This window comes from Scomber japonicus, chromosome 10 (assembly GCF_027409825.1).
Source record: "Scomber japonicus isolate fScoJap1 chromosome 10, fScoJap1.pri, whole genome shotgun sequence".
NCBI lineage: Eukaryota > Metazoa > Chordata > Actinopteri > Scombriformes > Scombridae > Scomber > Scomber japonicus.
This window is the reverse complement of record NC_070587.1, coordinates 34,150,639-34,177,999: the sequence shown is the minus strand read 5'-3', so window position 1 is coordinate 34,177,999 and position 27,361 is coordinate 34,150,639. Positions and strand designations below refer to the sequence as shown.

Genomic DNA, 27,361 nt, shown 5'->3' with positions numbered 1-27,361 from the left:
TCTCTGTCAGAGCATGAACATATGAGGTGCTGCTTGTAACATTTACAGTTTTATATTTTCACATTTAGCTCAGTTTTCTTTCATTTGAGACAGAAATTCATGTTAAACAATATGTCATAAATAAATGTTTAAAATGTCTATATGTAAAAGATAAATCTAAATGTTAAATGTAAATCTATAATCTATGTCCAAAAACGTCGCAGCAGATTTACAATCAGGCGTTATTTGGATAAACTGACTGCATATTGGGAATCTACAGAGTTTAATTCTCGCCATAAAAAGTATTAAATGTTAATAAAGTGAATTATTAACAGCTCCAGAGCGACAGTGACGAGTCAGTGGTGTGGGCAAGCTGAGGAGCGCTGACCTAGGTCATTTGCATATTTTCTAATCGACACCTCATATGAACAAAGGTCAGCTTGCGCCTCTCACAGTCACACAAACACAGAAACACACACTATAAAACAGTCCTCTCCGCAGTGCATAGACAAACTAGGGAGAAATCATTTGTGTCAGCTAAACCCAGACCTAAAGTTCTTGAATGCTGTGCTGCTGCTGACAAAAGCTGATAGTTTGACCAACATTACACTCAGATAACTTATATCACATATTCATTATGGCAAACTTACTAAATGGACCTCAGTGCATTCTGTTATTTGATCAGCTTGCACGTTTTTACACATGGACACCTTTGGTTTCCAGAGTTATTAAAGGTTAAACATTGAAATTGTGACTCTGACTGTTTTATTAGTTCATCCTTCAGTTGAAGCAAAACAAACATCCCTTCATTTGTTTCAAGAAAGACACAATTTTTAACAGGCCTGTGGGCTGTGGGTTGAATTTGGTTCATGAAAACAATAAAAGACAAAACTCATCAAGTCCTCATTGTATTGAATTTATTGAAAGTTTTCTGGTACAGGATACAAATCCTCCAAACCAGACTCTGCAACTCATAAATAACATACAACAATATACATATTTAAAATAACTAAAATAATCTGACTTTATAATGATATAAAATGCGCTTTGTTGACCAGAATTTATCCAGCCTACTCTTAAGAGTTTACTGGTTTACCTCACAAATCAATAATACCAATAATAATTCCCTTAAATACAGTGTTATCTGTATGTTCAGATGTTTCAGATGAGGTGACAGAAGTCTGGATGTTTAGATCTAGACTCATAAATATCAAACTGCTAAAAGGCAAAATCTTAAATTTAAAGTAAAACTCTTTTCTTATATTTTACAAAATATTCAAAAACATTTGTAAAGAGACTTTTTTTTTTTAAAAGGAAACATGAATCATTGTTTTTTTTAAGACCTTCCAAGTGTCTATGAAGTATTGTTTCGTGTTTGATGTTAATGAGCCCTGATACATCTGATCCTGGATCTGTTACAGCCCTGTGAAGATGACGAGCAGCAGCATCGACAGCAGCAGAGCGACAGACAGGTGAGCCCTCTGTGATCCACCTGAGAGCAGACAGACAGGCAGAGCTCATTGTTAGAACAATCATCTGCAACTGATTAATCATTTCCATAATTATTTAAGCAAAAATGAGTTACAGTTACACATTACAGGGCTTAATGCTCAATTCAGATCATCTTTGGTCAGATCTGATCTTTCTATCAATGGTTTATGTTTGTAAGTGACGTGCATTCGGCTCAGGTGTGAACACTGCTAAAGTTTCTGAATAATGAACGATGATGACAGGCGGCTGCAGCGAACTGAGACATTAGAAACTCCTCATGAAGTCCAATCTGCAGAGCGGGAGATCAGATACAATATGAACCAGATCTAGGACCACATATGGAAGTGGCCCAGATCTGATATGAAGAAATCACTTCTCTGCAAACACACTTCAGGAACAGAATCAGTTGTGTAATGGGAATTTTGGGTAATTTTCAGATTCTTCAGTAAAAGTGAGTCAAATTTATGATATTTTGCTGCCATGCTTTGATGGTGATGGCAAGAATAGCATGTAGGATGTTATCTTTGTTAAAGTGATGATGAAGACAAAGAAAAAACGAAATGTGTGGCTAAAAGGTCATGTTAGGACATTTTAGAGACCCCACCCCAAAATTTCATAAATCATGTCTTTATTGGAGCTCCCCCTGGCTCCCCTATTTATTCCTACGGCTCATCCCGTGATTGAAGACTCACCTCTGGGCTGCAGCATGTCCTCAGTCACAGTCAGCGATCCATTGTGTGGCTCCGGTTCAATCTGCAGCAGTTTGCACATCAGAGGGTAGATGTGGATGCTGTCAAATGGCTCAGACAGGTAGTTCTTCTTAAAGTCGGGTCCAAAGGCCCTGAAGATGGTCTTCATGTCCATATTTTCGTTATTGAAGCCATGGTCTCCTCTGTTGACATAGACGATGAATCTCTGGTGGGAAACAAAAACATGAAGACACAGATTTACAGAAAAGGTTTAATCTTAGTTATCTGCTATTTCCTTACGATCTACAACTTTACGCTGCCTTCTTCTGAAACCGTTCAGGTGTCTCCAAAGTCTGAGGTTGAGTTCAGAATATGTTCAGTGTTTAAGCATGGAGGAGGATTTAAAGTTAAACACTTGAATCCTCCTCAAGGACAGGAACTACAGCTCTGCATGGATATTCTTTAAAATTTCTCCTCATATAGTCTTTGTTCTCAAACAGTAGGAACTAAAAGCATACTGTCAGTTCACAATTTTTCCAATTGTTGTTGTCCTAAACCAGCAGTCAGGTGTCCATATGAACAATGAAGAGGTTTTTCCTTGCTGTAATCATTTAAAGGTATCTGATCAGCTTCTATTCATATCAAGTGATATCTGACAAATTTACAGTCTTTTTAGCATCAGATTCCCTCTTAGTGTTCCCTGTTGAGCTGTGGTGGAAGTATAGTAACAAAAAGACTTTGCTACTAAAAACACTGTAACGTTGAAACATAGAAGTTGAAGATTTGAGTCATTTGAACGGCAGAAGGAGGACTGTGGATTTTGTCCTCCATCACTTACATTGTAAGTGCATTATGAAGGGGGAACAGGAGGAATGATTACAGCAAGAAAAAATGCTTTAATGTTAATTTGTTTTCCGGACTGTTGTTTCAAGACGGACAGTATTTGTATTCTATTCACTTAACTACAATGTCTCCAGTTCAGGTTCAGTCAGGGATCTTCATTGAATGCCATTTTTCATCTTTTTCTTCCCTCATTTCCTGTCATCTCTCTACTGAACACTTACTGATATAGTCATACAATGTCCAAATATATTCTTAAACAAAAGGATGAAGACATGTACTGATGATAATTTGTTGGGGTGCAAAAGATTTGATGAAACTCACAGAGTTCAGGTTGAATCCTAGATCTCCGACGACCACAATGGGAGGTAACCTCTTACTTTTGGCGAGATGGAAGCTCTCAGGCATCTCATCTTTCTTGTAGACCGTCAGATTTGGCGCCTTGGACAGCTCATCAAAAACAAACTGCTCCATTCCTGGCTTTGGTGTCAAGATGCCAAACCCGCCGTAGTCGAGGATCTCAAAGCAGGTGCTATTCAGTAAATTCAGGTATTTATTGATTACGATCTCGTCCACCAGTGGTCGCTTCTTGACCGTGGTCATGCCGTGGTCGGAGGAGATGATGACGTTCAGGCTGTCGCTCAGGTGATTGCGATCGATGGCCTTTCTCAGATAGTCGATGGTGCGATCGATCTGCTTGATGATTACCTTCCTGGCCTCGGTCTCAGGCCCCATGCGGTGGCCCACACTGTCTGGCTCCCCAAAGTACAGCGTCACCAAGCTGAAGTCTTCTTTTGAGAACCAGCTCATCACCTTGTCAATGTTCTCCTTCCACTCAGTCTCATTGTCGTCTTTGTGGCCATGTGACAGCACGTATGCACGGTTGACTGCCTGGCCGCCGTAGGTAACCCCGCCTCCTGGGTAGTAAAAGGAAGCTGCTTTCAGACCCTGAAATAACAAGCAAACACAAAGAACAGCTGATGAATCTGGTTATGGACTTCAATACCTGCAATACTTGTTCTTTGTGTCCATCTTTTTGTGGCGACCCCTGACACATATATCTTTGTGTAATCATTGATCAGACTGTAGATATCTACCTACTGAGGCAGTAAATCTTTAAAACAGCTCACAACTATATAGCTTCAGTTTTAATGAAGGGGTTGGTTATTTCCTACAACAGCTGGGCAATTAAGTTTTTAGCAGATGTTTCACAAACAAGAGGAAATAGTGTATTTGTTGAGGCCTATTTTCAGCAGCAGTATGTGGAATACATGACAATATAATAACAATAATAATAATAATAATAATAATAATAATAATAATAATAATAATAATAATAATGCAGTAGGTTAAAGTCAGTTTCTTTGCTTTTCAATCATACTGATCAATCACCTGGTTCTGTGCTGTGATCCATAATGGCAGAGGTCCGTTGTCCCACCACTGTGATCTCTGATATGTCAGTTTGATAGGAACTTTGAGGTTCGTTGTGGAGTTGAACATCAGGTTGTGGACAACTTCGTGATCCTCCACCCATCTGCCTGTTACACAGAAAACATTCAAAGATATGTAACTTTAGTCTCACCAACTTCACCACTAAAAGTCACAAAATCTTACACATGGGTTCTTAAAGAACTGGGAGGTTACTTGAGGTAATGTTTGTGGCATGACATGTGGGGATGGGCAAAGTATGTTCATAGTCGGAAGCAGTAGTAATACCAAAGAAAAGAGAAAAAACAACACAGAGAGGCTTTTCCTCCCAGAGGCTGTGAGGCTCTTGAACTCCAAGGATTACAAGTCTTCTGCACTTTGCACTGCTGCAACTGCATGTGCTGATTAATGTACTTCATGCTGCTTGTTTTTTTAAACTATGTGTTCTATTTATCATAGCTTTTTATGTTATTTAATTATTTATATTAGGGTCTGTTTTTATATGTTATTTATTTTGTACACTGTAAATCATAGCTGTAATATTTTTCACATTTACATATCATGTTTTATTCCTGTGTGTGTCCTTGAACAGAACAAATTTATAACAGGACAATAAATAGTATCTTATCTTACAGTTTGTTTTATTATGTAAACTCCTAATTACACTGTTCACCTGCCACAGTTAGCCTTCAAAAAACACCATGATGGCAACACTTTGAAATACAATACAAGTATAGTGCAAGTAAAACATTTTATTGCACCATTCATGGAAATTAAAGTATATGATTACTTAAATACAGCTCTGTATGCCATGTATAAGGACATACATTTAATTCTGCTCAGTATTAGTAATTCACAGGTATCTACTGGTGAATTTTTAGGATATTCTGTGAAATAAAAAAAGAAGGTAAGCCATTACCATTCTGGTTTCTTTAGTTCTCTATGACAGTAAACTGAACATCTTTGTGTTGTGGACAAAAAAAGACAATTGAGGACATCATCTTGGGCTATGGGAAACCACAATTTTCTGACTTTTTGTGGACCAAACAACTAGTCAATTAATCAAGAAAATAATTGGCAGATTGATTGATAATGAAATAAATAATAAGTTGCAGGCCTAATTAATTGTAGAAGTAAGAACAGCAGCCATAGCAGCAATCGATAATGATAATAATGCAGGTGTGTGTTACCTGTGATGGTGGTGAAGTGGGACGGGGAAGTCATGGTCAGCATTGGGGGGGTGAGGTATTTGGCCTTGACTCCATCCTTCGATAGCTGGTCCAGGTTCGGCGTGTCCACGTCCTGGTCATAGTCCCACCTGAAGCCATCAAATGAGATCAGAAGCAGCTTCTTCTTGGCCGCTGCCTTGTTCAGTGGGGTGCCAGCTGCACCAACCACAGCTATAACAACCAGGAAGAGCTCCAGCCTCATCTTCATCTTCACACCGACTGACTGCTGTGCAGCGATGCTTCACCTGATGGTCTGTTTAGACACCTGGACCTCCCTCCCACTTATTATGTAACTGTTTTCTGATAGGGATCTGCTGATCTGCTGTCAAGGACGAGACCTTCGACTGGCAATAGAGCTCTAATAGACTCTTATCAGGCATGATTTCATCAATCATCATCAATAATCTAATCTGTGGACATGGCTGATTGCTGAGTCCAGATATTTCTAAACACAACACAGAAATAAACCTCAACACATCACAGTTTGATAGCCAGTTGGATCAGTCTCATTAAATGTACAGAGTTATCTTTTTGGAACACTGGTCAATAATTAACAAGCATTTATTACAACAATGACAAAGCAAAATGAAAATTTGGCTAAATGTACTAAAAGAGTAAAAACACACCAGTAATCTAACTAAGTCTAAGTGTCTGTCTGTCTGTGTGTGTGTGTGTGTGTGTGTGTGTGTGTGTGTGTGTGTGTGTGTGTGTGTGTGTGTGTGTGTGTGTGTGTGTGTGTGCGCGTGCGTGCGCGTGAGTGTGCGTGTGTGTGTGTGAAGAGGTGAAACAGATGTTGAGAGAAGCCAGAGGTGGAAAGAGTACTGAAATATTTGACTCAAGTAAAAGTACCACTACTTTGATGAAATTTTACTTGAGTACAAGTAAAAGTACTGGTCTAAAAATATACTCAAGTAAAAGTAAAAAGTAGCTTGTTAAAAAAATACTTTGAGTAAAAGTTACTTAGTTACTTTTATAACGGGGGTGGGGGGCTGTAGGACAAAGTGATGGCTCATAAATCTCTAACTAGTTGTTTTAATTAAAGATAAAGGTATACATTTACAAATTCAGCTTCAATGACAAAATATGTCGACACACAACATTTAAAACATTTATGGAGATATGTCATTTTAGACCATCCCATAAAACATTTTCAAATAACACAACCATTACATTGAAGGTGGCATAATTGTGGATTCTGTAAACCCGGAGCGATTTTAGAATTTTTTTGTTGGATTTTCTAACACCCCTAAAGTTGATCTCAGCACCCCTAAAAATAAATGATAAACCCTCCATAGTCTCTAAATATTGTGTGGGAAACAATGAATGATTATTGGGGGTTTTTAAAACATGTGCAGGGCATTGAATGTCAAATTCTCATTAGGAGCTGAGCCCCTCTAAAGCTCTGATCCTAGTCCTACAATCACCCCGTTGTAAACCAACAGTCATACTGCAAATCTATGAATCACTATGGGTCAAAGTCACAAAAGCAATAACTTTTCTTTAAATGACCCAAAGAAGACCAAACTTTTAAGTACCCATGCTTAAAAGGCTGTGCCCCTGTGCAGCTTTCGCTCAATCCTCTCATTTCCGACGCTGTCCTTTACATGTGAACGCATCATGCTCAATGCCTTGTCCTACACCTTTTTACAGTCTATGGTCCTACACGAAGAGTGAGACAGATGACAGCACAACGTCTAATCGCGACTAATGGACATTTCTTTTAGAGTTTGTTGTGTTGTGTTAGAGTTTATATGTCGCTATGAGAGCTAGCTGCCAGGTGTAACAGGCTGCATGAATGTTAAGTTATTGTATCATGCTGGTTAATGATTCTGTACGATACTCTTTGCTTTAAAAACATTCGGCCAACATTTTTTACTCAGTAACGGATGTGATTTAAAATGTAGCGAAGTACAATACTTCACACAAAACATACTTAAGTAAAAGTAAAAGTACAGATTTTTAAAACTACTTTAAAAAGTACAAGTACACAAAAAAGCTACTCAATTACAGTAACGTGAGTAAATGTAATTCGTTACTTTCCACCTCTGAGAGAAGCTTTTATTTTATGCCAAACCTGAGGATAGAGCAGCAGGTGTACAGCTGACGAAAAGGCCCTTGCAGAGAGTAACTAAAACTGCACAGAAAATAACCAACACACACCGGCTTTGGAAGACATCTTCACCTCCCACTGCCTCCAGAAAGCAATAAAATATTTTGAAAGACTCATCCCACCCTGCCTACCATCTGTTCGACCTTCTGCCCTCAGGTAGACAATACAGGACACTAGACCCAAAGGCCATCACTACACTGAACACGACCATGAAATCATCCAGATAACTGAATAATTGCAATAATATTATTTATTTTATGTTTACAGTATATGTTGGCCGTATACCTGCTGACTGTGTGCGTGTGTGAGTGGAATCTGTATTTATTTATATTTTTCACATCCCAAACTGTTTATCATGTGCAATATTATTTATATTCTGTTCACTTTACTTTTAGTACTTGTGTTACATTTAGTACTGGTTTAGCTCGTTTAGTACTCGTTTGTCATACCATCTTGTTGCTGCTTTAATAAGTGAATGTCTCCTTTGTGGGATTAATAAAGTACAATCTAATCTAATCTAAATGTGCATTTAGTGGAATTAATGTTATCTAGTTTTATCTTTTTATTTATTGCTTTGAGATCCGCCCTCACTTGGTGCAATGACGTTTCGTTGTAATTTTTTTTACACTGACAATAAAAGGCATCTTGAATCTTGAATGGGAAAGGTTGATTTAGTCAGTGGGTAGTTTAGTGTAAATCCACTAGATGGCGGTAATGTGATATTATGGACGCCAACAGACACCAAAAACATCGATGAGAAGAAGAAGAAACTCCGGAATCAGTTTAATGTTGACCTTCCGGCACACATGAGTTCACGAGTGTGTCTCACGCTCTGATCTCAACTCTTTGCGTTATATTTAATTAATATGCAATAAATAGCTTTAAATTTACCACCTGGAAACCTGCATCAGCTGGTCGGACGGACTGTGGAGCTGTGAGCCGGTAAGAAGACACAACAATGCGATAACCTCTGTGACCTGAGACCATGCATGCTTTATAATGTATTATTTAACTTTGTATAATATAAAAATAACTGATCATATACCACAGCTTGCATTATCACTGACTGGTGTTGTTTTAATCAATGGAACCAAAGTAACACCAGGATATATTTACATAATGTAGGATTCACTGTTTCTTGTTCATCAGGAGACAAAAAAAAGACAAATAATCAATGACATGAGATCTAAAACAAAACCTTTAGTTCGGCATGAATTAGTTTCATGTAGGTGGTTTTATTTCAAGTAAGTTTCAAATGATAAAAACCTGTTAACTCCTACAACCAAGCAGCATTTAGTGCAGTAAAAACACCAGTAGTAATGCAGTATTACAGTAAAAGTACTGCAGTATTATGAGTGATGTAGTATGCAGTATTACAGTAAAAGTACTGCAGTATTATAGTGATGTAGTATGCAGTATTACAGTAAAAATACTGCAGTATTATGAGTGATGTAGTATGCAGTATTACAGTAAAAATACTGCAGTATTATGAGTGATGTAGTATGCAGTATTACAGTAAAAATACTGCAGTATTATGAGTGATGTAGTATGCAGTATTACAGTAAAAGTACTGCAGTATTATGAGTGATGTAGTATGCAGTATTACAGTAAAAGTACTGCAGTATTATGAGTGATGTAGTATGCAGTATTACAGTAAAAGTGCTGCAGTATTATAGTGATGTAGTATGCAGTATTACAGTAAAAATACTGCAGTATTATAGTGATGTAGTATGCAGTATTACAGTAAAAATACTGCAGTATTATGAGTGATGTAGTATGCAGTATTACAGTAGAAGTACTGCAGTATTATAAGTGATGTAGTATGCAGTATTACAGTAAAAGTACTGCAGTATTATGAGTGATGTAGAATGCAGTATTACAGTAAAAGTACTGCAGTATTATAGTGATGTAGTATGCAGTATTACAGTAAAAGTACTGCAGTATTATAGTGATGTAGTATGCAGTATTACAGTAAAAGTACTGCAGTATTATAGTGATGTAGTATGCAGTATTACAGTAAAAGTACTGCAGTATTATGAGTGATGTAGTATGCAGTATTACAGTAAAAGTACTGCAGTATTATGAGTGATGTAATATGCAGTATTACAGTAAAAGTACTGCAGTATTATAGTGATGTAGTATGCAGTATTACAGTCAAAGTACTGCAGTAGTTTACTCTACTTTATCTACAGTTAGCTAGTTTAGTCCAGTGGTTCCCAACCTAGGGGTGGGGCCCCTCCAAAGGGTCAGCAGATAAATGTGAGGGCTGCTGAGATGATTAATGGGAGAGGAAAGAAGAAAAAACAAACAAAAAAGTTCTGATGCACAAATGTGTTTTTTTGTAAATGACTAAACAAGAGATATGTATAGATGTATAGATTAGCCAACCCACCACATCAAACACTCAACTAATTAACTTGACGTTTTGTGATTAACACATTAAACTTGTAAAATAAGACATTTTTCTTCTCTAGTTTTTATCAGAAATGTCGTCATTATGGAGCCTGAGACCAGCGCTGACGTCACTGCTGCAAGGTGAGTTTACACCTGCAATAAAGTCTGATAGAGAGACTGTGTTCAGAGCAGCTGATCACTGGTTGATGTCAGTCGTGACTCCTGAAGGTTCAGTGATTGTGTCCTTATGAACAATAAAGAGGTTCTTCTTGCTGTAATCATTCCTCCTGTTCATACTGACTATTAATCTATTTATTTATCTTTTAATAGTCAGTATGAACAGGAGGAATGATTACAGCACTTAATATTCATTTTGTTTAAACAGTGTTGGGAGTAACTAGTTACATGTAACAGTGTTTATAAGAAATGATCTCTCTTATAAATCATGCCAGTATCCATGAAAACAGCTGGACTTAGATTTTGGCACTTAATGGGAACATTTACCCTAACAGCTGATCTTAGAAGGAAGGAAGGTAGGAAGGACAGAAGGAAAGAAGGAAGGAAGGAAGGAAGGAAGGAAGCACAGATGGAAGGAACGACAAGGAAAGAAGGAAGGACAGATGAAAACATTGGTTAGAAAACTAGAAAAGTCATCAAATGTAATAAGTTACATTACTTTGATGAAGTCATTGAACTAGTTACAGTACTGATTACATTATAAACAGAGTAACTAGTAATCTGTTACATTATAAACAGAGTAACTTGTAATCTTTAACCCTAAAATGTGTGAACTCGTCCTTTAACCTAGATATAAAAACCCGTCTTCATTTTTAACTCTGTCCTCCCTACAGTGTCCCAGCATGCATCTGGCTGGTCTGGTCCCGTCCTCTCCAGAACGATGGCCACCCTCAACCAGATGCACCGCAACGGTAAACCCAAACAACCTCCCAAAAGCCTCGGCGCCACTTTCGGCCGTCCTCAGCTGAAGGCGGTGATCCTGAAGACCATGATCCGAAAACCCAAGAAGCCCAACTCTGCCAACAGGAAGTGCGCTCAGGTGCGGCTGTCTAACGGGAAGGAGGCGGTGGTGTTCATCCCCGGCGAAGGACACAACCTGCAGGAGCACAACGTGGTTCTGGTGGAAGGCGGGCGAACGCAGGACCTGCCGGGCGTCAAACTCACCGTGGTCAGAGGGAAATATGACTGCGCTCACGTGGTGAAGAAGAAACAATAGAGACGATGGACGCTGGTGTGTTCAATGTGTTTGTCTGTGTGTGTTTAATAAATGTGTCAATGGTTTTTTTATAGTGTCCATGTGGTTCAGTTTAAATTTAAAGGGTTAAAATGTGAAAATAAATGTATGAATAACTTCACACATTCTTTTTTTGTGGACCCAGCATCAAATTTCTGCTTTTAATCCATTTAGAGAGAATATATTAGAGGATTATGGTAAAAATGTCTAAGTGGTGTAACCATAAAAACAGCATATCAACTAGTTTGGCATGATCTTACATTATAACTTTTATATTAAATAAAGCTAATGGAATACTATTGTTCTAAATATTACATTTCATCTGGGTAACCATGGAGACCAGGAAACATTTACATTATTAGTATAAGTCCACTTAAATACACTGTAGGTGATAATATTTATCATTTGTGACACTAAACTGAATATTTGTGGCTTGTGGACAAAGTCATCTTGGACTTTAGGAAACACTGATCCACATTTTTAAACATTGTGTTGTTTGATGAATTGATGAAGACAAAGTGAAAATAATCGTTAGTAGCAGCTCTAATCAAAAGAAGGTAACGAACGTAATACACCAACAGCTGGCCACTGAATAAATAACTATAGTGACTACGATGACCTGAGTTAAAAGTCAGTCTTTCAGCTGTGAACTCATTACATACTCCACTCCTGTTTAGAAGTAGAACATCATCAGAAACACAAAGACCAGATAAGACTTTACTGATCCTAAGAGGAGGAATTTACATGTTACAGCAGCGCTGGAAACGAGGACCAATGCAAACTAGGAGTCATAAATGCAATAAAAAGAAGTCAAGTGAAAGGACTTCTGTCTGTCTACATTCATAATATTAAAATATGGTTGTGACCTGACTGCTATTCTCAGATTGTAGTAAAAGACAACATGAAAGAATAATTAGAGAAGGTTGGATCCATAATTTTAATATACAGACAACCATGAAAGTGTAACGTGGTTTATCACTCAATCACACTTTTATTTGTTTAGCACTTTTCAAACATAGTACTGTAACACTAAATGTTTTACATAGTTAAAAAGTAGAAACAAAGAAATAATGGCTCAATAAACGCTGTCATAACTATCATGCATCTGCAGTGAGGAAACATCAGAGGTAGGATAAAAACCCAAATAAAATAAAAGATTCATAAAATAAAATAAAATAAAATAAATATTGAAAACTAAATTGTAAAACCAGTAATGTGAGGAGGGTTTATTAAGACAAGAAGAAAATGCAAATAATGAAACAAGTAAAGAGGAAATGTGATGAAGTAAAAGTAAACATAAAAAGATGGAAAACAATCAGAAAATAAAATAAAAAGGTGTTTTATGCTGTTGTAACAGTCTGAAGACAGTATGGGAGTCTGAGCACCTGGAAATAAAAAATAAACATAGAAAATAAATGAAACAAAAGATGAAAGCTAAATAAAGACATTAAAAACACCTTATTGTATGCTCGAGTGTTGTTGCAGTGCATCTTCCGGCCAGCAGATGGCGCACCAAGCGAGGAAAAAAACATTGAATTAATTCACTCAATCGGAAAATGTTGTGTTTGGGTTATTTTTACAAATTAAAAACTACTAAAGTCGACATGAATTCACTTGTCAGCCCGTTAAGAAGCCCCTCCTTCCTCTCTTGTATTTACATTTGGCATATTAAATGGATAAAGCCTTTTAAATGCTCGTTAAATGACAGAGCTGGCGGCGTCGCTCTGCTGCAGCTCCGTCTCTACGCACAGTGACGCTACAGCTAGCATTAGCATTAGCTCCCGTCTCGGCCAGCCGGAGTCACAGCAGCCGGCGGCTCCTGGATCATTTTCACCCCGAGGACCCGCCTGTATTCTGGGGGCTTTTTATACATCGTGTCGCGGTGCCTCTCCCACACGTAACACTACGGTATGTGTCGGTGCGTTGCGGTGATCGTTAACGCTTTGTGGTCGGTTGGTCACAGTTAGCATGCTAACTAGCTTCAAAGGGAGAGATATCTGCATCGTTTAACTCGCCCGTTAACGGTAACTTACGGTAACCAACTTGAACACTATGACGCGGTGCTTCAACGCTTAATGCAGTAACAGACACACACATTACGTTAACACACCGGTGTACGCAATAATTAACCGTTAAACCTCAACCGGAGGCATTAACGGCTGCCGACGGTTATGTGTTGCTAAGCAACCACTTTACCTAGTTTTTTGGTATGCAGTTTAATACAGATTAATAAGCAGTTTAATACAGATTTATACAGTTTAATACAGATTTATACAGTTTAATACAGTTTAATATACAGTTTAATACAGATTAATAAGCAGTTTAATACAGTTTTATACAGTTTAATACAGATTTATATTGTTTAATACAGATTAATAAGCAGTTTAATATACAGTTTAATACAGATTAATAAGCAGTTTAATACAGCTTTATACAGTTTAATACAGATTAATAAAGTTTAATAGACTTATACAGTTTAATATACAATTACAGTTTAATACAATTCAATACAGTTTATTATGCAATTTAATAAAGATTTCAACAATTTAATAGTTTAAAATGCAATTTAATAAAGATTTATACACATGGCAGATAGTATTCCTGCGATGTGCCAGATCTCCGGCGTAGACTGGTGTACTGGATGAAAAGAGGGTTCATCCTGATCTAACAGACATTTCTCTGGATCCAAGACAAGCAAAGCTTTCACTCTCAACCACACTAACAGTAGGCCAATAGCCAATCAGAAGATGTTATTATTAATGGAACTGAATGGTCGTTTTCTGAAGTAAACTATATTTGTTAATTTTCTATTTTTAGATAACTTTAACTTTTAGTGGTTTTGAAGAAACAACTTTAGGATTACAGCATTATCTACAGTTCACTGTTGCACTGTAACTATTTAAAAACTGTATTTAAAATAAATGGTGCATATTTTACACTTAAGTCACTGGTCAGGCTACTAATCAAATATTTTTCTACTTTGGAGTACTACTGCCACCTACTGACCTTTCTTTGTATTGCTGTAGTATAATCTGTAGTCAGAGTATGCTAAGAACAATGAGACAATATGACAGATAAGTGGTGAGATAGTTAAAAGGGTTATTTTCAAATAATGTTATATATGTTATGTGTTAAAATGGTGCCACATACATAGCACCCCCCACCTCCCAGGGCATGGAAAAAAGTTCAGGCTCACTACCAGCCCTGTATACAGTTTAATACAGTTTAACACAGAGTTATACAGTTTAATATACAGTTTAATACAGAGTTATAATTACTCCACATGTGACTTTTATTAATGTGAAATGTTTGTATAGGAAATGATAAATTCACATGGGCCTTTTTGTAATTGTAGGTGTACTTAGAGTATTAGAGGAGCAAAAAAACAACAACATTTTGGAAAACAGGCTGTTTGTTTAGCTCATTGAGGCCACTGAAAATCAGCTTATTAAAAGAACCCACAAACATCCAACATTTTAATCATTCCCCTGTCGGGTCGGGACGGGACGTGATCGCTGACTGTCTTTATTTCAGAGCTCTGAGGGAAGCGGTCGGCCTTCAGGAGGAGGAGGAGGAGAGCATGAGGAGATGAATGGAGTCAAAGTGGAAGCAGAGCAAAGAGGAGATGACGTTCAGCAGCTTCCTGTCGAGGGTCAGGGAACATTTCTTCCTGTAGTTGATTCAGAGTACAGGCCCGTCCATACTGACAACGATAACTGTGTGAACCTGATCTGTGGATCATAAGAAGAGCTTTTGATTAAGAACTAAATTGTTTTATAGTCTTCATCTATTTTATTCTATTTGTTTTGATGTTTTCAATTTTTTATCATACCGTTTTTACATTATTTTATTATCATCATTCTAAAGTTTTTATCTTATCATCAATTTTATTTTTCTTTTATCTTTTTTTATCCATTTTAATCTTTTACTCTTTACTTTTACTCTTTCTTTAAGCAACCCTTTCTCTTTTCACTCTTATTTTATTTAAATTTTCTGAAATTTTTTATCATTCTTATTTTCTCTTGTGTGCATTAGTCTCAATTTTCTGCCGTTTTAATTTGTTCTTTCTTTTTATCCTTATTTTCAGCTTGTCAATCAAACTGTGAAGCACTTTGAACAACATTAACCTGAATGAAAGCTGCTGTATGAACAAAGTTTGATTGATTGGTTGCAGGAGCGGGAGCTGTTTCGGACCCCGATGATCCGACTCCACCGGACGAGCCGGGACAAATTCCCCGCAGCCGTCAGTCAAAGCGCCGTCACCGCTGCTCGGTATGTGGACGAGAGTTTTCTCACCCGTGCCGCCTGGCAGAACACATGATCACACACTCTGGAGACAAACCTCACAGCTGCTCCGTGTGCGGGAAACGCTTCACCAAGAAGATCAACATGGTGGTGCACCAGAGAGTTCACACGGGGGAGAGGCCGTACTCCTGCGCCGACTGTGGTGTCAGCTACGCCCAGCTGGCCTGCCTGCAGAGGCACCGGCTGCGTCACGCTGCAGAGAAACCGCACCGCTGCTCGGTGTGCGGCCACGGCTTCATTCAGCGCCGATATCTGGTCCAACATGAACGCACGCACACCGGTGAGAGGCCGTTCTCCTGCCCGCTGTGCCCAAAACGCTTCGCCTCCAAGAAAGGCCTCAGCGATCACCAGAAAACCCACGCGGAGGAGAACCTCCACTGCTGCGCCATCTGCAAGAAGCTTTTCTCCACGCCGTCGTCCTTCAGAGATCACGTGAGGCTGCACACGGGACAGAAGCCTCATCCCTGCTCGCTGTGCTGCAAGAGCTTCAACCGGCCGGGTCTGCTGAGGAAACACCTGCAGAAACACGCCGAGGAGAAGACGGAGGCAGCTGGAGGCAGAGTGAGTGGGAACCTGTCTACGCTTTAAAGGACATGGTCACATGTTTTAAAGTCTCTATTAAACCAGCTTTACTCCTCACATGCTTTAAATGAACCAAAATGCATCAGTAGAAGTCAGGTGAGCACGTTCTCATCTCTCATTGGAAGAAGCCAGCATGCTTGGTTGTTAGTCCATTATCAGTTTAATGGTGTTATCTATCAAATGCCAGAAAATAGTGAAAAATAGTCCAAAACCTCCACATTTTTAGTTCAGTATCATGTATGACAAAGATGGTGGAATTTGTTGCTACTGAAGTTATTCGACTATTAAAATATTAATGATTCACGTCAGCTGGAGGCGTCACTTCCTAAATGATCTGTGATTGTGTCGCTCGTCAGCAGGAAACGCCTCATCGCTGCTTCCTGTGTCAGAAAGACTTCTCCACCACAGAGAAGCTGCGGCAGCACGAGCTGCTCCACCAGAGGGCGCTGCAGTTCGTGTGCGACATCTGCGGCCGAGGTTTCACCCGAGCGTCCAACCTGCAGGATCACGTGAGGTCTCACACCGGAGAGAGACCGTTCCAGTGCCACGTCTGCAAGAAACGCTTCTCCCTGCAGAGAGTCCTCAGGAAGCACCAGGAGATCCACCGCAGGGGCTCACCAAACACCGGCACACCCAGAGACAGCACACATGAGCAGGTGACGGTCACATGATCACTGTTGACAGTAATGATTTGTTCCTCAGACCTCAGCAGGCACAAACAGGGAAGAAGAAGAGCAGCTGTCATTTCTTCATAGTGTCTGGTTACAATATCTGATTGGTTAAAGGATATTTATTTACATACATTTAAACCAGGCTTAAGGAGTAACAGAGTACATTTAACAGCGTTACGTAATTAGGATACAAAGAAAGGTAACTGTATTCTGCTACAGTTAGGGTTAGGGCAGGGATGTCAAACATGAGGCCCGTGGGCCAGAACAGGATTGCCGAGGGGTCCACTCCGGCCCTCTTTCTTTCTTTCTTTCTTTCTTTCCTTCCTTCTTTCATTCCTTCCATTTGTCCTTCCTTCCATATTTCCTTCCTCACTTTCTTTCCTTCCTGTCTTCTTTTCATTCCTTTTATCCTTCCTTCCATCTTTCCTTACTCCTTTTCCTTTCTTCTGTCCTTCCTCCCTTCATTCTGTCCGCCCATCATATCTTTCTTTCCTGTCTCCTTTTCGTTCCTTCCATTTTTTCTTCCTTCCTTCCCTCCATCTTTTTAATGATCTGGCCCACATGAGATTAAATTGGGCAGTATGTGGCCCTTGAATGAAAATGAGTTTGACACCTCTGGGTTAGGGTAATCTGATTACAGGTACATTTAGTAAAAATTGGCATTATTTATCAGGATTACAACTTTAAAACACATTTTACATTAAAGAACGTTATACTAGCATGTACTGTAAAAGTCCCAAACAATTAACTCTGATCCACAACATGCAGATGGCTTTATGTCACAGCTGGCTGCAGCATCATACAGCATCTGAAACGACAACAGTACAACAGTAGCAACTTGATTAACAACAGATTGATCCAGATTGGACGGTGATTAATGTTCTATGTTCTGCTGCACATCGACAGATCAGCTGTTACACAGACTCAGGTTTAGATGGTGGGATTGTTTATAATAAAGATAAAATAGAGCTCCATCAGAGAAATTCAATATGATATCATTCAAACCTAGAAAGAGAGAGAAAAACAGCAACTCTCTTAACACGCTATCTCCACCATAACTGCGTGTGGAAATTTGCGCTGGTCTTTGTGAATTAAATGGTTTTTATTTGCAATTTTGTGCTGAATGTGTCCTGTGTCTTTATTATTGCATATTTGGTATTGCAGTAATCCTAAAGTAACAGAAGAATCCAGTTACATTACTTTAACATCGTGGTACTTGGATTACGTTACTGACTATATTTTTTAACATGTACTTGTAATACATTTTTAAAGTAACCCTCTCAACCCTGCTTACAAACATCACAGACTGACCACTGCATATAAAGGCCAGTATGTATTTATAGTTGGATCAGTTTAATCTTTAATCAGCTGACAGTGTTTGATTCTCCGTCACAGACACCAGACGAGCAGCTGGCTGACGGCAGCGTGGCGGTGGTTTGTGTCGGCCTGAACGGGCTGCAGGAGCTGAAGGTGGAGGAGGAAGAGGAAGCGGTGCGTTCTCCAACCGGTGAGAAACTCTGAACACACGACATCATGAAAGAGTGAAGCTTTATTCACATCAGACTATTTTAATTTCATCTACACATCTACACATATAGCAGGGCTGTCAAACTATTAATGGCATTTTTACGTTTAAAATTGTTTTATTTTGCATTCACTGCAGTTTTTAAGTCAATCAATCAATCTTTATTTGTATAGCGCCAAAACACAACCAAAGTTATCTCAAGGCACTTTCCACATAGAGCAGGTTCTAAACCGAACTCTTCAGGTTTAACTTTAAAGAGACCCAACATTCCCACATGAGACACAGTGGAGAGAAAAAACTCCCTTTTAACAGGAAGAACCCTCAGAACCAGACTCAGAGTGGGAGGACATCTGCCTCGAGAGTAGAGAGGAAGAGGAGAGAGGGGGGAAGGAGAGGAAAGAGAAGCACAATGAAAATCAACAATGAAGCTAGAAGTCCATATTAACAATGTAAAGCAACTCTTATCAGTCAAATGTGTCACAAACTGGCTCAACATATGTGACACGGAGGGGAGACAAGTCAGGGTTTGAAGTGCCAAAAGAAAATGTTTTATTGTAACTAAAACAACATAAATACAAAAAGCATGAGGTGTGGAGAGTAGTGGTGTCAGTGGTGAATGTAGTGTGTGGAGGGCTGTTGAGTGTAAAAGGAAAACGCCAAAACGAACCCAGAACCTGTAGCGGCGTGGAGCCTAGGGGGGGGGAGAGAGAGAGAGAGAGAGAGAGAGAGAGAGAGAGAGAGAGAGAGAGAGAGAGAGAGAGAGAGAGAGAGAGAGAGAGAGAGAGAGACCTAGCCAGGTGTCAGCACCTTGCCCTAACGACCCTCCCTGACTACCAACTCCTGCAGGAAGTAGTCAACCACATGATGGCGAGCAGAAAGGGAGGGGTCCTAACAAATGAATGCAAAAAAGAAATTTACTTTATGATTTATTAAAAATCAAAAGAAAACATGGATGCTGACCATACACACATATTCTGGTCCTGCCAAAAGTTAAAAGGATACTGGGACAAAATATGGAGGGGTTTACAAAAAATAATAGGATACAAGATACCACAAACATGTAGGATACTCTACTTGGGGAATCTAACACAAGATACAATACAGAAAGAGGATGAGTATCTTGTTAAAGTATTGCTGTCAGCTAGTAAAAAAACAATTACCACAATGTGGTACAAAGTAGACCCCCCGACGGAGGAGCAGTGGATGTGCATAGTGGAAGAGATTTTTGTAATGGAGAAAATCACACATAAACTGAGACTACAAGAGTCACAATTTGAGGATAAATGTGGAAAATGGACTGACTACAGAAGACGAGAAGAGGACACCACCATCGCCACTGAACAATAAGGACATTGATATAAGGATGAGTGTTTAACTATGTATGTATGATGTGCCCTGACACTGTAATTGTTGAAAGAAAATTTGAATTAAAAAAATAAGTTACAAAAAAAAAATAATCAAAAGAAAAATAATGAGCCTGATCTTATTGCTAATTAAAAAAAACTGAACTAAAAGTAATTTGCACAAATCCTAAAGCACACTTATTAAATGTGGCTCAGGATGTAGAGCAGTCGTCCTCCAATTGGAAGATTGGCGGTTCGATTCCCGGCTCCTCCAGTCCACATGTCCAAGTGTCCTTGGGCAAGACATTTAACCCCAAATTGCTCCCGTTGCTATGCCAACGGTGTATGAATGTGAATGAATGGTTAAATTCCTCCTGATGAGCAGGTTGGCACCCTGCGTGGTAGCTCCTGCCGTGAGTGTGTGTGAGTGTGTGTGAATGGGAGAATGTAATGTAAAGTGCTTTGAGTGGTGGTAAAGACTAGAAAGGCGCTATACCATTTTATTTGGTAGTGTGACTAATTTTAGCGTTGGCATCATTAGGCTACCGTACAAAATTAGGTGAGTAAAGGGTTAAACAAATAAGTGACAAAACACTAAACAGGTTGATTTATTTATGGAGGAAAATGATCCAATCGTACTGATCTGTGTGAAGCAGCTGATGAGCTCACTGGTCTGACCTTTGACCTCAACTAAATTCAGTCATGTGATTAAAACCCACAGAGACGCTCCTCTAACATCTCTACTCCTGCTTCCTACCTGCAGACATGAAGAAGCTCCACAGCTGCTCCGTCTGTGGGAAGAGTTACCCGCGACCGTCCCGCCTCAAAGAGCACATGAAGATCCACGCCACGGAGAAACTGCACCGCTGCTCGGCCTGCGGGAAGTCCTTCACCACCAGCACCAACCTGCGAGCTCACGAGAAGATCCACATGGCCGACAGACCTCACCCCTGCAGCGTCTGCCCCAAGAGCTTCCTGCGGCCGTCGCTGCTGCGCAAACACATGAGGATCCACGTGAGGGACGGGCTGCTGGCCGAGCCCCCCCACGGCCTCCACAAGGTCCACGATCAGCTGATGTTTAACTTCCTCTGTGCATTAAAAAAGCTACGTTTAGGAGCTGACTATCCTGACTATTCATTTAATTCATTCAGATACAGATGATTAGTTTTACAGTGAGCGAGTTAGACAGTGCTCAGACTAAAAGGACAAAAGAAGAAGAACGCCCCCCCCCCCAAAAAAAAAAAGATACAAGAATTAATAAGAAATTATCAAATTATTAGCAGATGAACTTTTCTGTCGTCACCTGATTGATTAAAGATCTCAGCTCTGATGGTTTGTAGACTGATGTGAGGTGTTTCTCTGTTGCAGGACTTCTGGTTACACATGAACACGGAGGAGGAAGAGCAGGAGCGAGGGATGATGAGGATAAAGGAGGAGGAGGAGCGAGGGATGATGATGATGAGGATAAAAGAGGAAGAGGAGGAGGAGGAGCGAGGGATGATGATGAGGATAAAGGAGGAAGAAGAAGAGGAGGAGCGAGGGATGATGAGGATAAAGGAGGAAGAAGAAGAGGAGGAGCGAGGGATGATGAGGATAAAGGAGGAGGAAGGTCTAGACGAGCAGGTGAGATATCCAGATAAGTGGAAATTAAACATCTGCATCTTTTGACTAACACTGTCCGTTTCCATGACAACCGAGCGAACACCCGTCAGCCGCTGAAGGTAACGGTGTGGTCTGTGTGATGATCCAGCAGGAGGAGGAGGAGGAGGAGGAACTTCCTGCCGTGGTGGTGAAGTCGGAGGACGGCCGAGGGGAGGCAGACGACGGAGACGTTAGCGGTTTGATCAACTCTGACGGAGAGGAGGAGGACTGGAGACGAGCGCCGGCCATCGGTACCACACACACACGCGCACACACACACACGCACACACACACACACACACACACAGAAATCATGTCGACTAAACTCACTGAAAGAACAATTATAATCCAATAAGTGACGAGTCTTAAAGAATGAAAACATACAAACTTTGAGACATTTTGTGAAGTGCAAGTTGAACAGAATATTAATTTAAATCTCTACATCAGGGGTGTCAAACATGCGGCCCGTGGGCCAGAACCGGCCCGCCCAGGGGTCCAATTCGGCCCACTTTCCTTCCTGTCTTTTTTTCCCCTTCCTTCCTTCCTTCCTTCCTTCCTTCCTTCCTTCCTTCCATCTGTCCTTCCTCCCTTCCTTCCATCTTTCCTTCCTGTTTTCCTTTCCTTCCTTCATTCCTTCCTCCCTTTCATCTTTCCTTCCTGTCCTTTTTTTCTAACCTTTCCATACTTTTCTTTATTCCCTCCTCACTTTTATTCTTTCCTTCCTTCCACCTGTCTTTCCTTTCTTCTCCTTCTCTTTCCTTCCTCCCTTCCTTCCTTCCATCTTTTTAATGATCCGGCCCACATGAGATCAAATTGGGCTGTTTGTGGCCCTTGAATGAAAATGAGTTTGACACCTCTGCTCTACATAATATAAATACAATTAAGACTAAGAGATAAATTAACCAATATAAAATAAAATTCACAACAAACATAATCATCATAATAAAACCAGCAGCAACACAGAGCTATCAGGACGCTTTGCTCCTAATAAACACTACACTAAGACTACTTCATCACTTGTTAAACTCACTGAAACTAGTCAATGCCTTCAAAATAAAACTACACTAAAACTACTTCATCACTTGTTAAACTCACTGAAACTAGTCAATGCCTTCAAAATAAAACTACACTAAAACTACTTCATCACTTGTTAAACTCACTAAAACTAGTCAATTCCTTCAAAATAAAACTACTTCACTTGTTAAAGCTGCAGTTGGTGAGTCTTATAAAAGTAACTTTTTGTCATATTTGCTAAGACTGTCACTATGTAAAGACAGCATTACATGAAACTAGTCATCTGAAAAAAACAGGCTCATTTAGCCCCGCCTACTGCTCTTACTGAACCAATCAGAGCCAGGATTGTGTCTGATGGAGTGTCTGACACCTGCCAATCACTGCTCACGCACACAGGCCCCTCCCCCTTCCTCGTCAGCTCTGTCAAGCTCATATCTCTAGTTTCTAGGTAAGGTATAGCCATGTGAAAGTCACTGTAAAGCGTTTTATATCTAGCTGTGTGGAGTGTAGTTCATGTATTACAGATCGTGTGCACGTGGTCGCGTGCACATCAGTCTCCTCTGGGGGAGGGACTTTGGAGGCAGGGCAGGAGTACAGCAGAGAGGGAGGGGGAGGAATCAGAAAGTTATACTTCTTCAAATTTGATGCTAAGTGCTCTCTCTACTCAAAGTTACCAACTGCAGCTTTAAAGTCACTAAAACTAGTCAATTCCTTCAAAATAAAACTACTTCATCACTTATTAAACTCACTCAAACTGAATCAAAATAAAGACTAATGAACATGGTGTGGTTATTATCTGACAGCATGAAGCAGCTTCTGTTGATTAAAATCACCTTCATGTCTCACTGTCACAGAACAAGATGGCCGCTCAGAAGTCCCGCCTGACGGTGGTAAACGGAAGCACTGCTGTCCCGTCTGCGGCCGCGATTGCTTCAAGGCATCGGCGCTGCAGAAGCACCTGCGGATCCACTCCGGCGAGCGTCCCTTCCAGTGCCCCACCTGCAGGAAGAGCTTCACCCAGCACGTTCACATGACGGAGCACCAGAGGATCCACACCGGAGAGAAACCCTACACCTGCGCCGACTGCAGCAAGAGCTTCACCTTCTCCAGCGCGCTGCGTCGCCACCAGCGGCTTCACACCGACGCTCGGCCGTACCAGTGCTCCGTCTGCCAGAAGACCTTCAAGCAGCAGAGCTCGCTGAAGAGCCACCAGCTGACTCACTCTGGGATCCGCTACCAGTGTCCGCTGTGCAGTAAGAGCTTCAGCCGCGCCCTGGAGCTCACCTACCACGTGGACGTGCACTCAGACACGCGGCCGTACTTCTGCAACATTTGCAAGAAGAACCTGAGCGGAGCCAGGATCTTCCGTAACCACATGAAGAAGCACGGGACGCCGGACTCGCCGCTGTGGCTGCCGCCGCTGCCCAGAGCCAGAGCGGAGGAGACGGAGACGACACGCAGAGAAGCAGCGCTCGCTCTGCAGGTGGACTGAAGTCACTCTGCAAACAAGGAACAGACAAAACTCTACTGAGATGTTTCCTCATATTAAAAAAAACAGAAAGTAAATAAAGTGAGTTGAAGGAGTAGGATGACATTTTGGGAAATACAGATACACAAACATGCTGAACAAACATATTTAAACATGAATATTAGGGCTGTCAAACGATTAATTTTTAAAATTGAGATTAATCGCAGAATTTCCATAGTTAATCACGATTAATGGCGTTTTGAAATGCATGTTTAAAATCCTGTTATTTTCCATTTGAAGGCAGTTTTAAGCCCATAATGTAAAGCATTTCTTACCAGAGTGTCTTAACTGGGAATCAATCACGGCTCTGCTGCGACTCCCACACTCCAAAATGGTACTTTGGTGGAGCTGAGGCTGGCTTGGCTGCACCCGGGTGTTTAGCGTGGAGGTGCTAACTCAAACTCCACGTACTCCGGTGGTAGTTAAACTCCATTTGACACAGGTTGCATTTTACTTTTGACTTGTCAACTGAAGCGTCTGGAAGTGTTTTAAAGTTAAACAAGCCGTTCAAAAGTCCAGTAGCTCTCTTACTTTCCATCAGCGCGGTAGGTTTACTGCAGGAGGCCACTTCAAAGCATAGCGCTACAGCTAGAGGAACCGTCTACGGGGGAGTAGAAGGGACAAAAAGGCTTGCAACATTAAAATGAGATTTTAAAAAATTAACACGTTATGGATTGCATTAATCTAATCGCGATTAACTCATTAACGCTGACAGCCCTAATTAATATATATCACTATTATATTCAAACGAGTGAAAAAATAAACATATATATATAAACCATACATTGATCATGTCTATATACAGTTTCTGTTCATTATAAACAGGATAAAAAATAGTGGAAAGTGCCGGTAAGTTATTTTATTGACATACATACAGTAGGTGGGTTATGTGCAGTAAATATATAAACATCCTGTTGAAGTGTCACAGTATTGAGTGATATGTATAAACTTTATTGCACATTTTGTATTTTAAGCTAAAATTAATGTTTCTGTAATAAGATAAGAAAACAGATGAGAGTGTGTTTCCCAAAATGTTGAACTATTCCTTTAAAAACAACATTCACCTGCTGTAATCAGTATTAAATACGGGTCAGTGATCAATAACAGTTGATAAAATAAGAAATTAAAAATATATTAATATAGTTTTAAAAGCAGCATCAGGTTTGAAATGACATTTGCATAATTTTTAACCAAAAGTAAGACTGAATGCTCCTGAAAATGTCAAATTGTGTAACCACAAAAGAATGATAAATGTTAAATAATGTTAATATTTAGAACAATAGTATTCCATTAGCTTTATTTAATATAAAAGTTATAATGTAAGATCATGCCAAACTAGTTGATATGGTGTTTTTATGGTTACACCACTTAGACATTTTTACCATAATCCTCTAATATATTCTCCTTCCTTCCTTCCTGCCTCCCTTCCTCCCTCTTTCCTTCCTTTCCTTCCTTTATTCCTTCCTTCCTTCCTCCCTCCCTCCCTCCCTCCCTCCCTCCCTCCCTCCCTCCTTCCTTTCCTTCCTTCCTTCTTTCCTCCTTTCCTTCCTCCCTCCTTCCCTTCCCTTCTCCCTCCCTCCCTCCCTCCCTTTATTCCTTCCTCCCTCCCTCCCTTCCTTCCAAAGTTTTTATGGTTACACCACTTAGACATTTTTACCATAATCCTCTAATATATTCTCTCTAAATGGATTAAAAGCAGAAATTTGATGCTGGGTCCACAAAAAAAGAATGTGTGAAGTTATTCATACGTTTATTTTCACATTTTAACCCTTTAAATTTAAATTACACCACATGGACACAGTAAAACATCACTGACCCGTATAAGACCCGAAAATGAAGGAAATACAGAACTGACCCTTTAACGCAGGGGTGTCAAACATGAGGCCCGTGGGCCAGAACCGGCCCACTGAGGGGTTCAATCCAGGCCCACTTTCCTTCCTGTGTTCTTTTCCTTCCTTCCTTTCATCCTTCTGTCCTTCCTTCCATCTGTCCTTCCTCCCTACCTTCCTTTTATCCTTTTTTTCCCCATTCCTTCCATCTGTCCTTCCTACCTTTCTTTTTTCCTTTCTTTCTTCCACCTGTCCTTTCTCCCTACCTTCCTTTTATCCTTTTTTTCCCATTCCTTCCATCTGTCCTTCCTACCTTTCTTTTTTCCTTTCTTCCTTCCACCTGTCCTTTCTCCCTACCTTCCTTTTATCCTTTTTTCCCATTCCTTCCATCTGTCCTTCCTACCTTGCTTTTTTCCTTTTCTTGGTTCCTTTCTTCCTTCCATCTGTCCTTTCTCCCTTTCTTCCTTCCTCTGTTTCTTCCATCTGTCCTTCCTTCTTTCCTTCCTTCCTTCCTTCTGTCTGTCCTTCCTACTTTTCTTCTCTCGTTCCTTTTGTCTCTCTTTCCTTCCTTCCCTTCTTATTTCCTTCCTTCCTTCTTTTTAATGATCTGGTCCACATGTGATCAAATTGGTCTGTATGTGGCCCTTGAATGAAAATGAGTTTCACACCCCTGCTGTAACAGGTCACAACATAAATGCAACAGGAGGCGTTCAGGTGCAGCAATGAGTGTAGGACATCTGTGTTTTGGCAGCGCTCAGATCGACACAGTAAACGTGAGCGCTGGTTTAACTTGTTCTGCTCGATATTTGGTGCTCAAGGATTCAGTGGACACACACACACACACACACACACACACACACACACGCCTCTGTTGCCTACCCATGTAAAGGTCAAAGGTCAGCCACAGAGCCCCCTGCAGTGCCTTGCTAAGGACACTTGTGCTGCTGAGCATGTCAGTGAATCAGTCATAACCAAAGGGACAGAAAGACACTTATTAATATTAATATTATTATTATTTATAGTAGGAATCACTGAAACTGACTGCTGCCATCGTGTTTCTAATCGCTCATCAATAAAGTGACCGAGAACACAAAACCTGTCACCTGAGTGAATTCATCTGAAGGAAAGCATGTGGGCCGGATCATTAAAAAGATGGAAGGAAAAGAGGGAGGAGAAGAAAGAGAATACAGGAAGGAAAGATGAAAGGAAGGAAGGGAGTAAGGCCAGATAGAAGGAAGAGAAGAGAAGACAAGAAGGAAGGAAGCAAGGAAAAGAAGACGGGGAGGAAGAAAGGTAGGAAGGACAGATGGAAGGAAGGAATGAAGGAGGAGAAGAAAGAATACAGGAAGGAAAGATGGAAGGAAAGAAGAAATGGAGCAAGGACAGATGGAAGGAAGAGAAGACAAGAAGGAAGGAAGCAAGGAAAAGAAGACGGGAAGGAAGAAAGATAGGAAGGAAGGAAGGAAAAGAAGACGGGGAGGAAGAAAGATAGGAAGGAAAAGAAGACGGAG

At 40.2% G+C, this 27,361-nt stretch overlaps 4 protein-coding genes across 5 annotated transcripts; 3 read left to right on the top strand and 1 right to left on the bottom strand.

Annotated features, from left to right (window-relative positions):
* Nucleotides 1–1,394: 1,394 nt before the first annotated feature.
* On the bottom strand, nucleotides 1,395–5,858 carry zgc:153896 (uncharacterized protein LOC569930 homolog). The gene is made up of 5 exons (XM_053327703.1): nucleotides 5,618–5,858; nucleotides 4,392–4,537; nucleotides 3,324–3,947; nucleotides 2,163–2,385; nucleotides 1,395–1,471 (listed from the first exon to the last, which is right to left on the bottom strand). The coding sequence occupies exons 1-5, from the start codon at nucleotides 5,856–5,858 to the stop codon at nucleotides 1,395–1,397; spliced, it is 1,311 nt and encodes a 436-aa protein (XP_053183678.1).
* Nucleotides 5,859–8,572: 2,714 nt separating this feature from the next.
* On the top strand, nucleotides 8,573–11,530 carry mrps12 (mitochondrial ribosomal protein S12). 2 transcript variants are annotated; one of them, XM_053327355.1, is made up of 3 exons: nucleotides 8,573–8,708; nucleotides 10,251–10,301; nucleotides 11,012–11,530. In XM_053327355.1, the coding sequence occupies exons 2-3, from the start codon at nucleotides 10,253–10,255 to the stop codon at nucleotides 11,392–11,394; spliced, it is 432 nt and encodes a 143-aa protein (XP_053183330.1). In that variant the 5' UTR covers nucleotides 8,573–8,708; nucleotides 10,251–10,252; the 3' UTR covers nucleotides 11,395–11,530. The 2 variants fall into 2 exon arrangements, with proteins under 2 accessions (XP_053183330.1, XP_053183329.1); XM_053327354.1 differs by having other exon boundaries at nucleotides 10,241–10,301.
* Nucleotides 11,531–13,113: 1,583 nt separating this feature from the next.
* Nucleotides 13,114–16,970, top strand: LOC128366940 (endothelial zinc finger protein induced by tumor necrosis factor alpha-like). The gene is made up of 4 exons (XM_053327702.1): nucleotides 13,114–13,320; nucleotides 14,947–15,064; nucleotides 15,587–16,278; nucleotides 16,656–16,970. Exons 1-4 carry the CDS (start codon nucleotides 13,114–13,116, stop codon nucleotides 16,968–16,970), a joined length of 1,332 nt encoding a protein of 443 aa, XP_053183677.1.
* A 245-nt stretch (nucleotides 16,971–17,215) lies between these two features.
* LOC128366939 (zinc finger protein 484-like) lies at nucleotides 17,216–23,985 on the top strand. Its single transcript, XM_053327701.1, has 6 exons — nucleotides 17,216–17,224; nucleotides 18,366–18,477; nucleotides 20,602–20,897; nucleotides 21,207–21,280; nucleotides 21,537–21,730; nucleotides 23,348–23,985. Exons 1-6 carry the CDS (start codon nucleotides 17,216–17,218, stop codon nucleotides 23,983–23,985), a joined length of 1,323 nt encoding a protein of 440 aa, XP_053183676.1.
* Nucleotides 23,986–27,361: the final 3,376 nt, after the last annotated feature.

Coding starts and splice junctions, on each gene's coding strand:
- zgc:153896 (XM_053327703.1), bottom strand. CDS start 5,858: ATGAGGCTGGAGCTCTTCCTGGTTGTTATAGCTGTGGTTGGTGCAGCT. Junction 4,538..5,617: donor CCACTTCACCACCATCACAG/GTAACACACACC, acceptor TCTGTGTAACAG/GCAGATGGGTGGAGGATCAC. Junction 1,472..2,162: donor GGACATGCTGCAGCCCAGAG/GTGAGTCTTCAA, acceptor GTCTGCTCTCAG/GTGGATCACAGAGGGCTCAC.
- mrps12 (XM_053327355.1), top strand. CDS start 10,253: ATGTCGTCATTATGGAGCCTGAGACCAGCGCTGACGTCACTGCTGCAA. Junction 10,302..11,011: donor GCTGACGTCACTGCTGCAAG/GTGAGTTTACAC, acceptor TCCTCCCTACAG/TGTCCCAGCATGCATCTGGC.
- LOC128366940 (XM_053327702.1), top strand. CDS start 13,114: ATGACAGAGCTGGCGGCGTCGCTCTGCTGCAGCTCCGTCTCTACGCAC. Junction 15,065..15,586: donor TCAGCAGCTTCCTGTCGAGG/GTCAGGGAACAT, acceptor GATTGGTTGCAG/GAGCGGGAGCTGTTTCGGAC. Junction 16,279..16,655: donor CGGAGGCAGCTGGAGGCAGA/GTGAGTGGGAAC, acceptor GTCGCTCGTCAG/CAGGAAACGCCTCATCGCTG.
- LOC128366939 (XM_053327701.1), top strand. Junction 18,478..20,601: donor AGCGGTGCGTTCTCCAACCG/GTGAGAAACTCT, acceptor TCCTACCTGCAG/ACATGAAGAAGCTCCACAGC. Junction 21,731..23,347: donor GAGACGAGCGCCGGCCATCG/GTACCACACACA, acceptor TCACTGTCACAG/AACAAGATGGCCGCTCAGAA.